Genomic DNA, 14,627 nt, shown 5'->3' on the forward strand with positions numbered 1-14,627 from the left:
TGTCTCTAATAATAAGAATTTTATCATTAAATAAGCTTATGAAGTCGTTACTACTTAGGGCTATAGGAATACATGACTCAGTAGAGCTGTGACCCTCTGTCAGCCTGGCTACAGTGCTGAAAAGAAACCTATGGTTGTTCTTATTGCCCTCTATTAATGATGAGTAATGCTGCTCTGGCATTATGGAGGGCCTTCCTGCCTCCGACTCCACAGTAGGACTTCACTGCATCTAGACCTGTCTTTTCTAATTAAAATGGCCTCTCACTAAACCACTCCCCTAGCTGTGATTGTTCAATGCCATTAGTTAGTATATCATTTTATTTACAGGTTACATAAAAAAAAAGCCTGCTCATAACTGGAATGCAACCACAAGGGGGCACAAGTCAGTGTCTTCTTGTGCCAGTCCCAAGTCTGGATAAATGCAGAGGGTTGTGTCAGGAAGGGCATCCGACGTAAAACACATGCCAAATTAAAAATGCGAATCGTGAAAATGACTTCCATATCGGATCGGTTGGGACCCGGGTTAACAACGACCGCCACCGGTGCTGTTGACCTACAGGGTACCGGTGGAAATTGGACTACTGTTGGCCAAAGACGAAGAAGGAGAGGAGGAAGGTGTGTTTGTAGGCAGAGAGAGAAGAGGAAAGCTAAGAATGTAGGACTGACAGTAGGGACTTTGAATGTTGGGACTATGACAGGGAAGGCTAGAGAGTTGATTGACATGATGCAAAGAGGATGGAAATGGCTGTAGTGAACACTTTCTTCCAGAAGAGGCAGGAACATAGGGTGACATATAAGAGTGGAGGTAGAAGCACTCAGGTGGACTACATCTTGTGTAGACGTTGTAATCTGAAAGAGACCAGTGACTGTAAAGTAGTGGTAGGGGAGAGTGTAGCCAGACAACACAGGATGGTAGTGTGTAAAATGACTCTGGTGGTGAGGAAGATGAAGAGGACAAAGGCAGAGCAGAGGACGAAGTGGTGGAAGTTGAAAAAGGAAGAATGTCGTGTAGTTTTCAGGGAGGAGCTGAGACAGACTCTGGGTGGTCAGGAAGTGCTCCCAGATGACTGGACCACTTCAGCTCATGTGATCAGGGAGACAGGTAGGAGGGTACTCGGTGTGTCATCTGGAAAGAGGAAAGTGGACAAGGAGACTTGGTGGTGGAACGAGGAAGTGCAGGAGTGTATACAGAGAAAGCTAGAAGCTAAGAAGAAGTGGGACGCTGAGAGGACTGAAGAGAGTAGACAGGAGTACAGGGAGATGCAGTGTAAGGTGAAGGTAGAGGTGGCAAAGGCCAAACAAAGAGCATATGAGGACTTGTATGCTAGGTTGGACACTAAAGAGGGAGAGGTGGATTTGTACAGGTTGGCCAGACAAAGAGATAGAGATGGGAAGGATGGGCAGCAGATTAGGGTGATTAAAGATAAGGATGGAAATGTATTGACAGGTGCCAGGAGTGTGATGGGAAGATGGAAGGAGTACTTTGAAGAGTTGATGAATGAGGAAAATGAAAGGGAATGAAGAGTAGAAAAGGTGACTGGTGTGGAGCAGGAAGTAGCAAAGATTAGCAAGAGTGAAGTGAGGAGGACGTTGAAGAGGATGAAGAGTGGAAAGGCAGTTGGTCCTGATGACACCTGTGGAGGTATGGAAGTGTCTAGGAGAGGTGGCAGTAGAGTTTCTGACTAGTTTGTTTAACAAGATCTTGGAGAGTGAGAGGATGCCCGAGGAATGGAGGAGAAGTGTACTGGTGCCAATTTTTAAGATCAAGGGAGATGTGCAGAGCTGTGGCAACTACAGAGGAATAAAGCTGATGAGTCATACAATGAAGTTGTGGGAAAGAGTAGTGGAAGCTAGGTTAAGGGCAGAGGTGAGCATCTGTGAGCAGCAATATGGTTTCATGCCTAGAAAGAGTACAACAGATGCAGTATTTGCTTTGAGGATGCTGATGGAGAAGTACAGAGAAGGTCATAGGGAGTTGCATTGTGTCTTCGTAGATTTAGAGAAAGCGTATGACAGGGTGCCAAGAGAGGAGCTGTGGTATTGTATGAGGAAGTCTGGAGTGGCAGAGAAGTATGTTAGAGTGGTGCAGAACATGTATGAGAGCTGTACCGTGGTGAGGTGTGCTGTAGGTGTGACAGAGGAGTTCAAGGTGGAGGTGGGTCTGCATCAAGGATCGGCTCTGAGCCCCTTCTTGTTTGCTCTGGTGATGGACAGGCTGACAGATGAGGTTAGACAGGAATCTCCATGGACTATGATGTTTGCGGATGACATTGTGATTTGTAGTGAGAGCAGGGAGCAGGTGGAGGAAAATCTAGAGAGATGGAGGTCTGCTCTGGAAAACAGAGGAATGAAGCTTAGCTGCAGTAAGACAGAATACATGTGTGTCAATGAGAGGGACCCAGGTGGAACGGTGAGGTTACAGGGAGCAGAGGTAAAGAAAGTGCAGGACTTTAAGTACTTAGGGTCAACGGTTCAGAGCAATGGAGACTGTGGAAAAGAGGTGAAGAGGCGAGTGCAAGCAGGTTGGAACGGGTGGAGAAAAGTGTCAGGTGTGTTGTGTGATAAAAGAAGAATGAAAGGAAAGGTGTTCAAGACGGTGGTGAGACCAGCGATGTTGTACAGCTTAGAGACAGTGGCACTGAAGAAAAGACAAGAGGCAGAGCTGGAGGTAGCAGAGCTTAAGATGTTGAGGTTCTCTTTGGGAGTGACAAGGATGGACAGGATCAGGAATGAGTACATCAGAGGGACAGCTCATGTTAAATGTTTCGGAGATAAAGTCAGAGAGGCCAGATTGAGGTGGTTTGGACATGTTTAGAGGAGAGACTGTGAATATATTGGTAGAAGGATGTTGAGGTTGGAGCTGCCAGGCAGGAGGTTTAGAGGAAGACCAAAGAGGAGATTTATGTATGTAGTGAGAGAGGACATGAAGTTAATAGGTGTGAGTGAAGAGGATGCAGAGGACAGGGTTAGATGGAGGCACATGATTCGCTGTGGTGACCCCTGAATTGAACAGCCGAAAGGAAAAGAAGAAGAAGCTCATGACTGGAAGATCAACTGTGTGGGATCCAAGATGCCAAAATATCAGAATTTAGGTTAACGTTAGCAGCTCTGTCCTACTATATATAGATATACATATAGATATGTTTCCTGTATACAAACAATCCAGGATGCGCGGTGGTAGAAAACATGGTAGAAACGGCAGCTAGTAGCAATTGTAATGCTAACCGAGACAACACACACATTTTTTTTTTCAAATCTAAAAATGATAAGCCTGTTTACTTCTCTCAAACAAGGGAAAAATTATTTTTAAAATGTCTATGGTAAATCTGCCACCGTTATTGCATACTCAATATGCCATACTAGATTGGAAAGCTTGACATGCTAGCAACAATAACTAAGAGCAGTGGGCTTAGCAAGGGGTCAATTGCATGTTTCCTTTACTTTGTGATAGTTCAGTGAAGTATTAAAAATTAATAATATTTAATTTCAGTAAAAATCACAATACAGTACATACAGACATGAATTTCCTGAAGTTTCTCATCACTCCTACATTGTTGTTGTGTAAAGTGATGATTATTCAAATGAAATTCCCAGTCTGACACTCACACACACAAACTGTACTATATCAGTACTATATACTGTATATATCAGCATGACCCCACTGCATTATCAGAGCTGCCAATGATGCGTCTAGCAGGCTGTCAGTGTGTGTGCAGCAGTATCAGAACGTACGTCTGCATCTGTCTGTTTTTTACTGTGTGTGTGTTTGTCTTCTTTAAAGGTCACATTGTCTTGTGGTCTTGTTCTCTGTGAGATAAGCTCAATCAAATCCTGGGCTGGTCATCAACTCACTCACACTAGATATTCTTCCTGGTTTGTGTTCTTGTGCAGTTTTAATTGACCAACACACTGTAGTGCAAAACTTGACTAGTCTTGACTAGACTAGAGCCTGCGTTTTTTGACACAGTACTGTTGTCGGTCTCACCATTAACTTAATCATCATGAGGCAAAGGACTTTAGCCCTCAACATATGACGTGAATGCAGTATTAAGACTCCATTTCCACCTGTTAATGCAGGTGTAAATGAACAATCAGCATATGATCGGATCATCCAGACCACATCTGGTTCACATTTTGATCAGATTTCAGCCATGACACATTCTTAAGAAAACAATGCACCCAATAAGTTGAAAGGTCACTGAACTCTCCTTTCCTACTACAGTATCTCAAGCTCTCTGTCAAAAAGCTGCAGATGAGCCCTTCCTCTGCAAAAGAAAAATAAGTAGAATGCATGCTTCAGGAGACTCTCCAGGGACCACTATGATGGCCTGCTGCTAAAGTTTTATTGAATTGACTTGCTTATTAATACCACTTGTAAATACAAAGGCCCGTGATTAGATGTCTGGATAAGTCCCCATCTGGGACTCTCTGAATGTTAAAATAACTGCCAAGAATTTCTTGCAGGGTGTGTCTGACCCTCTTCTGAATTATAACGTGTTACTTTTCAACAAAAGCACGATATGATTTATCCCACATACTGCAGCTTGCACATTTGAAGGGTCCTCAAACATAGTGTTCACACACTAATGGACTGTATGTCAAAACACAACATTGGATAAAACACAACAAAATTACAGAAAACACACCAACAAACGGGGGTTTAGTGTAAGCAGTAGGCGATTTGAGGGAAGACCACCACACTACAATGATTATTATTAATCTTATTACTATTATTATCATTATTATTGCTATCATTGTTATACTATTATTGTTTTATTAATATTAATATTACCACTACCATTACATTATTATTATTATTTTAAAATCATATGTGGAATTTGCATTGTGCTACTGTAAGCTCTCTCTCTCTCTCTCTCTCTCTCTCTCTCTCTCTCTCTCTCTCTCTCAACCCAACACGGCAGGGCAGATGGCCGCCCACCCTGAGTCTGGTTCTGCTTGCGGTTTCTGCCTCTTAAAAGGAAGTTTTTCCTTGCCACTGTAGCCAAGTGCTTGCTCTTGGTTGGAATTGTTTGGTCTCTGTAAATAATATTATAAAGAGTACGGTCTAGACCTCCTCTATAGGAAAAGTGCAAAAAGATAACTTCTGAATTAATTAATTGGCGCTATACAAATAAAATGTAATTGAATTGATGCCATCCCCCTTGATAGCAAAATGACCAAAATCCATCCCCCTTGTTAACCTGCTCAAAAGATGCTCTGTGCTTTGTCTCGTAGTGGCACTTGACATTGCCACTTCTAATAATCGCCATGGTCTCGGAACATATGATACATACTGGTTTTGAACTGCCTGTGGGAAGATTGAACATGTAAGAGTCTGTCTATTCTTGATTAAAAGCTCTGTTTCCGCTATCTACTTTTCTCTTTTTAGAGCAGGCCATGTGAAATTATTTCTCCCACTCGTCTCATCTCTACTTTCCCTGTGTGTGTACCTCACTCACTGACTGGACTCGTGGAGCGCTAAACCAGTGCTGTAAAGGCTAGAAAAGCTGTGCTGCTACCATTGGGCCATCCCCCCTTTTAAAAATTTGCGTGTAGGCCCAGGCCACTGACAAACAAAGATGAGTTTTCAAATTTATCTACATTGTTGACATGTAAATATGACATAAAACAATAAAAACACAATAAAACACAAATCTGAGATGTGTCTAATGAGCTGTAAAGCTTTAAAGGAAATTAAACATCCTCTCAGAACTGTGAAAGAAAAACAGTGTTAAAATGTAAAATATTCCTCAGCTCTTTAGAACGGTGCATATGCCTGCACTGTTTGCCTTTTTCAGTAATACATATACCCAAATAAGGCTCGAAGAATCACTCAGTAGCTCTGTGAGCGTGTGTGTCACTGACTTTGGTATTCCAGCTGAAATTCATTATCCTGCAGACGAAGATATCCAAACAGAGTAGCTCAGCCTGGTCATATTGTGACTGAAACAACATACCTCCTCTTTTATTGATTAATAAAGATGTGATCTGGGAAAATATCCTCAGACAGGGGGAGGGGCTTCATTAAGAAAAAGTACTCTGTTACTGAGTGATTTTTCCTTTTTAGATTATATTTCACCAAAAAAATACATAAAGCAAAAACTCATGAAAGGTTGCAAAAATCAAAGCAGAAGGGGCGTGCTAGTGGTTAGACATATACCACATGGCCAGGGACCTCTGTCATGTCATACCCTTTTCTCTATCCACATGTTTCTGGTCTGTCACTACACTGTCACTATCTAATAATCTAATAAAGGTAAAATTCAAAAAAGAAGCAGCAGAGACCAATATATCCTGACTTTTAGTACCTAGTAAGGGTCAATATTAAGGTTGTGATTTAAATGGATATTCCAGCCAAGTTTGTACTCCAATTCCATAAAGTTGGGGGGCTCACAAGAGACAGATTAAAAAAAGGATGATCAAAATTGAAGCAACAGAGGCGAGATATCCTGACTCCAAAAACTCTGAATCTTACATTTCCCATAATGGAACTCTGTATGTATCTTTTCATTAGACCCTCCCTGACTGGTAAACAACCACATCTTTCAAACCTCCACCAGTGTATGTCTGCAGCTTTTCTTCACATGTTTTAAAGGAAAATTTCTTATGACCCAGCTCTTATTTTGGTATTTGTATCCATCATTCATTTCATTTATGGTAACATTTTATACAGCAGCTTCACTTCCACACACAGCTTTAGCACTATGGAGGCGCTACCCTCCAAAAACCCAAAGGCCTGACCAGAACCGAGTCTCAGGCGAATTCTTTAATCTAGTCCACCGCACTTTCAGTCTTCTCCAGGTCTTTGGTCTGTGCTAGTTGGACCGGACAGGAGCCCAAACACATGCTATACCTTTAATCTAGAAGTCTTCACAGATTCATTTGGTTCCTTTTAACAGAGACTCATCTCTGGACCTTAGTTGGACTGGGTCCAAATTATATCAAGTCTAACTGGGTAGGGTCTTGGTCTATTGTCACAGGTCTCAGGTGTCAATATGTTTAATATAGGTCTAATTATCCTTCGGCCCTTTCAGATTGGGTCTGTCTTTTTGAAAATGTATTCATGCATCTCAGACTTAGATAGGTTTTCCACCTCCACTGTGGTCACCCAATCAAAACAAAGACTTGAATGTGTGTTCATCATTCATCATCTTACAGACTGTGTCTCTTCCTTAAAAAAAGTTGCAGTTTGTCATGTGCCCCGTTGGCACCTGAGCTGTTCTCCAAGCAGTTCCAGTCAGTTGTACTACCGGCTGTTTTCTACAGAGAACGTTGGTTACAAATTGTAACCCCAGATTCTATAGTAAAGGCTTTGCGATCTAAGAGCTGATGCTATACAAAACTTAATTGAAATCTTTATGATCAGTCTGCAACAGAAAAATATCAATCAATGCTCAGGTGAACTGACAAATGGAAGTTTGAAATGGACCAGCTGAAAACCAGTCAGAGGCTTTCCCAGCTATTTCAGTGCTGGGAAAATGGACCAGGAGCTTCAAACTAACTGGAGACACACTTTTTCTGTAGTCTGTTCTGGCTCCAGTCCAGTTGCTGTAGGTCTATATGGGTTCAGATCTGTTTTGTCCCAGGTTAAGATTGTCATGGATCCTTTTCAGAAATGTGATTGTGATACAGGTTATTTTAACACTTCTATGGTAAGCAGAGTAGATAAAAATTGAACCAATGGCAGTAGATGTTCACAGTGGAGAGTTTGGGTTACAGCTTTACCTTTTACCTTCATTTTGAAAGTGTAACCCTGGCAGCACACATCTAGTTTGATACCAGTCATAAAACCTCCAGATTAAGACTCATTAAGACTGTTTAACCAGAGCTGAACTGCCTGGATTAACAGAAACCTTTGCTGTGACCTCTGACCCCTGCCCAGAACCACAAGAAATGTACTGCACTGATGATAAACAAATCTGTTTTATTCTTCTTCAGCTGAAAAACAAGGCCTCATCTGTTTAGCCAGGTTAACAAAATTGTATCTGAAAATCTGAGACAGTACATGCCAATTCCCTTCATTTTATCATTCCCCCCTCCATCCAATAACTGTTTTGTAGTTGTGCAGTTGTCATGATAAGTGAAACATAAAAATCTGCAAATGAGAACTATTAAACTGTGTGTCTGTATTTCAGTGGAGGAAGAATACTCGGTTACAAGTAAAAGCCTTACATTCAAGATTTGACTGAAAGGCAGAATAAGTAGGATTTTCCTTCAGAGTGTTATAATATCATATATATCATATTATTTGAATATTATTACTGAAGCATTAAAATACAAGCAGTATTTTACAGTTGTTGGACGTGGAACTAATTATAACTACTATATACTGTCGGATAGTTCAATCTACGACTATCATATTATATAAATGTATCATATGTTTAGTTTGTAAAATCTTAATCTGAAAAGTAACTCCAGCTGTCAGATAAATGTAATGGAGTAAAAAATACAATATTTCCTTTATGAAATATAATGCAGTAGAAGTATAAAGTAACATAAGATGGAAACACTCAACTAAAGTACCTAAAAATTGGAGTAACTAAACCCCAAAGTTTTGGCTGAAGTGCCTCTACCCTGGAAATTCAAAAAATGCCTCTAGAACGTGAAAAAAGTATCAACATGGGCAGTGCTGGGAGGGTGCACAATTGGATAGACCTACAACCAATCAGAGCAACAAAACATGTGACAAAGTTGATCCGTTTTCAAGCAAGAAAAAAATGGCGGCCTGGTCACAAACTCTCTCAAATTACAGCTAAAGAGTACACTAAAATGTGTTTCTGAAAACATTTGAGGCGGGAAATAGGCAATGCAGTAATCTTGATTCATATTTGATCAGCACTGCCTAGTCTGACAGTTTGATCTGAGTTTCGTGAGCCTGGTGGGTTGCGCTGTAGGCCCAGACCTACAACCAGTCAGAGCAGCGAAAAGTGTGACATGTGACTTTTCAAATAGGAGGGGGCAGGGAGGGAGTTGGTTGGTGACGAAAGCTGCCACCATATACGTCACCTACCACCGGATCAGCCAATAGTATAATTCAAATGCAATAGTCAGGTTTCAACCAGTAGGGCAGTTGCTATGCATATTTATAACACAATATGTAGAATTCTAATACTTTGCACTAAAATGTCAAGATTTTGACCTGTATCCATCATATCATATACATTGGTTTTCTGCTAAAAAAAGTGGTTTGGGGGTTTAGTTACTCTTTGCACAGAACTTGAGTAAATGTACTTAGTTACTTTCCACCACTGCTGTATTTAAACACAGTACGGGTGATGATGGAGAGCACGATGGAACAGAAAAGAGGTTTAACCAGCTGAGACACAGCAGAGCACCCAGACTGTCTGTCCCACTGCTCAACACATGTTGGAGACGTTTTTCTGTGTTCAGGTATATCAGTGTGGACAGAGAGCTTCACAAAAATGACCCGAAAACTGTGGACACATTTCATTTTGTCTGTGTTTTCAGATTTAGCTGCTTTAGTATGGACAGAGAGAAAGACAGACAACAAAGAGAGACATTAGTTGGATATGTAGAGACAAACAGACTAAAAAAAGACAGAGACTAAAAGGGAGAGGAATAAAGGGGAAGACAGAAAACTATAGCCACACTGGGAAATATTTAGAGGCTGAAAGAGAAAGACACTGTCAAACCGACAGTTGTTGGATCAAACGGTGCTAACACTGATCTAAGTACAAAATAAAAGCATGAGTGTGTTCGAAAGCACCCAGAAAAACACATAATTCACATTCTTGTCCTATTTTACAGCCGTTTGGCCTCCATCCCAGAATAACCTCCGCACACACACCAGTCTGCTGATTTGCATTTTTAAAAAATGAGGCCAAGATGGCTGTTAGGACAGAAAGAGAATCATTAGTGGTCATTTTCCTTATTACAGTCTTTAGAGTAGCAAATAGAATAGATCTGCTGATGTCTGTACAGTAGCTGTACTTACTAAGCTAGCATAAAAAATCATCTGACAAACAGTCAGTAAAATACTATTGACGGTCATACTCACTGTACCAGCCCCTACAGTCATATCCAAGGCTAGGGCTGAGCGATAAATCACTTGACACTTTGAAAGTGCAACATTTTAATTAGGCTATAACTCACATTATCAATGATGCCTTAACAAGCTAAAAGAGGTGAAATAATTATTCAGTAACCATCGATTTTGCTGGCTAAAATTTGCATTTTGTCAGCTAGAGTTAATGTTAATTCTGTGAGTTGGTCAAATACAAAATTAAACTCTGCCTGCCAGTGTTGTGTCGAAGTCCTATCGAATAGTGTTTCCCTATGTGCTTCCCATAGCACTGCTTCCCTAAGCTGGGCATAGGTCTTAGGTTAGGTTCTGGTTAGGTGTCGCAGAGATGATTGGTTGAGGTTAGGGGTCAGGTTTAGTGCAGGTTAAGTTAAGGTAAGGTAAGGGGGAACAAATCAAGTAGTGCAACAGACTTTGACACAACACAGGACTTAACAGGAGTCTGGACTACTCACACTTGGCTAAAGATGGTTTTGTTGAGGAAAAGAATCACTCTTTGTATAATTTTGAGGTTTGAAAAGACAGGAAGTGGATTGTGCTGTTCAAAATGAGAATCTTTGCCTAGATAAACAGCGCTAGCTGATTGCATCATGTTATTTTCAGTTGTCATTGAGGGTGAATGACAAATGGCCAATAGTGAACAGTAGTCAGAATGTTTCAGTTAAACTTTTAAGCACACCATATTGTTGTTTTAAGCATATTGCCCCCAAAAGTTCCAGGATTCAGGATTGTGATGCAGCTTGTGCTTTCAGTCTGTGAAGCTAACGCTACCTCAGCAGCTACAGTGAAGAGCTGCCAGCTGAACTGTATCAGAAGGGGCCGGCAGTGAAATATTAAAACATTATCAGAGATCAAATCAAATCAAGTTTATTACACGACCAACATACAGCACACACTAGAACATCTAGTGAAATTATTTCTCTGCACTTAACCCATCCTAAGTAATAGGAGCAGTGGGACAGGGGACCAAATCCTCCTTCTTGTCTAGTGCGCATGCGCCAGCGTGCATGCTGCCTGTTGCCGTAGCTCCGTCTTGTCGTCTTAATCATCTTAATAAACTACACTTAGCTTGACAGCACATGCACTATTACTTATTATTTATATTATTTCATTGTATTATTATACCGTACATACTTATCATCAACTGGTAAATCCACTTTGTACATTACACTTGTTTTAATTTTATACTTATATCCACTTGTACTTAATTTATCTTACTTGTATTATAGTGTATTATATTTGATTTGCTTAGAACTTCTATTCCTGTGTGCACTGACTTCTATTCCTTCTTGCTGTCAGATGGCAGCGCTAACCACTGAGCCACCGTGATGCCCATGATGTGTTTGTCAAGCAGGTTGTAAATAATAATAATAATAATAATAATAATAATAATAATTTAGAATAGGACATATCTGCCTCTGTTGCTTCAATTCTGATTATTCTTTTTTAAATCTGTCTCTTGTGAGGCACCCAACTTTATGTCAAATATTAAAATAGCTGGAGTCCCCTTTAAATCCAATTGCAATAGGCCTATAGGTCAGAAGGAGACTACTGAAATTACTTTTGATGTTTATGCACATTTTCCTGAAAATAAGGACTTTTACGGAAGTAAAAATTAAAATGTATGACTTTTATTTGTTATGGGGTCTCTATTGTGGTAAATTGCCTACTTTTACCTAAAAACCACCGACATTATGTATAAATGATAAACAAACATTAGTCTTCTAATCAATAAATAATCGATAGTTTGACCATATATTATTGCTATCTAAAATATCATACAGACACTGGTCCCAGTAGTGTATAGCAGGCCTAAATGACGTTTGTAGCGCAGATTACAGGACACAGTAAGGAACACAGCAGGCTAAAGCTTCCTGTCTCGCAGGCTACCTTGGAGATGGTGAGCGGCTCTCCATGCTCCAGCCCGCCCTGCAGGGTGAAGCCCCACGGCGCTCCTCCCTGAAGCCGGGCTTCCATCAGCACCCAGCCGCCGCCGCCTCCTCCACCGCTCGCCACCCGTTGGAGCACCGTCCGGCCGCCGCTCTCCATGTCCCGACAGGGACTGCTGACTCCGGGCTCCTCTGTCCTCAGCTCGGCTGCGGCCCGGCGGACTGAGGAGGGGGGAACCGGACTGAAGCAAACGATCTCTCCTTCACGAGCGCATTTCCTTCTTTCATTTATAACTCCTCGTTAAGAAAAAGGGAAAAAGGGAAAGCAGGAGGTGTCCGAGCACCGAGCTGCATTTCCTGCAAAGTGCTTTTCTGAAGCGCTGAGAGCGGCTGATCCTCTGGCAGATAGACTCCCAACAACACCCCGAAACTACCCGCTGGAGTCTGGAGAGAAGGTTAAAAAGTTTACTGAGTGGAGAAATTGGTAAAAAAAAACTTCCAGATGAACGAAGGTCAGATCAGATAAGATCTGCTCAAACGCACCCCCTCTCGCTTTCGATCTCTCTTCCGAAAATCCGTTTAGCATCACAATAGGATTTACTGCGACTCACTGAGCGAAAAGAAAAGAGACACAGAGAGAGGTGGAGTGAGGTAGAGTGAGAGACGGAGGGGGGGGGCAGGAGAGAAGACGGAGAGGGAGGCAAGGAAAGAAAACATTTTAAGTTAGAAAGAAATGAAGAAAAAAAAGACAGAAAGAAAGAAGAGAGGAAAGAATAAATGAAGGAAGAAAATATGAAAGAAAAAAGGAAGAAAGAAGATAAAAAAAAATCAAAACTGAAAAAAGAGAAGGGCTCTGAATAAAAGAGGGACACAGGACTGAAAGCAGAGGGTTCCCTGTGTGTGTGCTGATGAGTTGTAATCCAGTCCTTCACAGCAGAGCTGAACCCTGGTCTGGTCTGACACTGTTTCCATACACAGGAGAACCACATTAAACTGCCTGGTGGATCAAATTGTTTACACGGTTCACAATAAACCGACAACCAGAGTTTACATCAGTTGACCGAAGGTACTCCACTTCTAAAGCTGCTGATGCGGTCAGTGACAATGGTGAGTCAGTATAGTCAGTCCAGTTTTAAGATTCCGTGTTAAAGTTTCGTACGTACATGTCCCGAACACCTCCAGAACTCATGAATGAGCAGCAGTTCTACTCCAAGCTCCTTCCAGATGTCTATCAGGTATCAGCATCTCATCAGGGTGCCTTCTGATGCTAACATTTAGAGGTTTTGTAGGAATGTCCAACTTGTCCAAATTACAGTGTATATCTGGTCAGCTGGAGGACTGGAAGAAGGATGTCTGGGCCTGCTGACACCGCTATCCAACTGGCAGGTAGCCTTATATGGCAATTTAGGGGCGTTGATTGTGCTACTGATCAAATCTCACGAATGTGTACCTACTCATCTACTTCATCAAGTTTAAACCAACATTTTACAACACGTTTGTGCAGTTAAGAAAGTGTAAACACTTGTACCATTGAGCTTCACAAAAAAAGTGAAGCTGAGGATAAGAATTATTTGGGGTGAGTTTCAGTAGTGATGTTACGTCTGATAACGGAACTCTGAGGTTTGTTTTAATATTCTGAAGCAGTGAGTGTGTTTACATGCGCACTAGTATCCCAGTTTTGAGCCATATCCTGGTTTTGATCTAATTTGGGATATGATGTTTACATGGAACATGAGAAATCTTGTTATTCATATCCCTGTATACATGATTCTAATGGGTTTCAGGTTTCTGATCATCTGTGTGCAGTTGTATCTTGATTTCTCACTATGTTGTGTAATAACAAAGAATGTTCAGAAACCTGGATAAGGTGTTTACTTGCCATAGTATCCTGGTTTCAATCAGGGTACTCCAGAAGGGCTTTTTCAGGCTTCTGAAACCAAGATATGATGTGTAACTAACTCGACATCTTCTCTCTCCCGTAGTTTTGTGCTTTCTTGTCTCCCTCCTTCTGTCGCTTTCAGCAGGTATTTCTACCTCCGGAGCTGCAGAGACTGGATCTTTGGTTGTGGGCCACCTGCTGCCCCCGTGCTGCTGCTAGAGCTGTTGTTATTGGCTGTTATATTCTGTAAGATTAACTCTTTACTTTCTATTCCAACAATTTAATTAATTCATTCATTCATTCATTAATTAAAAGGGAACATCACAGTCTGTTTACAGGTCTTAGAGAGCACCACTGCATATGTGAAAAAGCTGAATAAAGCATTTGTGGCTTCCGAGGGAGCTGTGTGAAGTCTGATAAATGTCCTCAAGTGATGGGTGGGTGACTGTGGGTGTGGACTTCGAAAGAAATTAGCTTATCAGACCTCTGTAGCCCGCTCCTCATCTCTGCTCGAGGTTCCAGGCTACATTAGCCATTATTAGCTTAACACACCTGAACCTCCAGCTGAACTGTCGGTGGTCGAGTTGTATTGTGTGCAGTGTAAGTAACATCAGCTGATACACCATCTTCATTAAAGTGGCTATAATCAACAATTCAACATTAAGACTAACAATGACATGACTTGTATATAAAAGTGATAAACCCACAGAGAATTAATTTGCTTGTTCCAAATCACAATGGGGTTAGGGCCCAGTTTTGCAAATCTGTAACTGATCCGTTACCTGCAAGTATGTCTGAATCAATTCCAGACCTTACC

The 14,627-nt window shown here is 41.3% G+C and overlaps 1 protein-coding gene across 5 annotated transcripts in view; it reads right to left on the reverse strand.

Annotated features, from left to right (window-relative positions):
* The window catches only part of shroom3 (shroom family member 3), a 115,271-nt gene extending 101,325 nt beyond the window's left edge, over nucleotides 1-13,946 (reverse strand). For 4 of the 5 annotated variants that reach the window (XM_044173329.1, XM_044173327.1, XM_044173326.1 and 1 more), the window contains exon 1: nucleotides 11,933-13,946. In XM_044173329.1, coding sequence (XP_044029264.1) covers nucleotides 11,933-12,091 — 159 coding nt within the window. In that variant the 5' untranslated portion in view covers nucleotides 12,092-13,946. The remainder of the gene's footprint in view (nucleotides 1-11,932) is intronic. The other variant, XM_044173328.1, reaches the window with a different exon arrangement.
* Nucleotides 13,947-14,627: the final 681 nt, after the last annotated feature.

Source organism: Siniperca chuatsi, linkage group LG18 (assembly GCF_020085105.1).
Source record: "Siniperca chuatsi isolate FFG_IHB_CAS linkage group LG18, ASM2008510v1, whole genome shotgun sequence".
Classification (NCBI taxonomy): Eukaryota; Metazoa; Chordata; class Actinopteri; order Centrarchiformes; family Sinipercidae; genus Siniperca; species Siniperca chuatsi.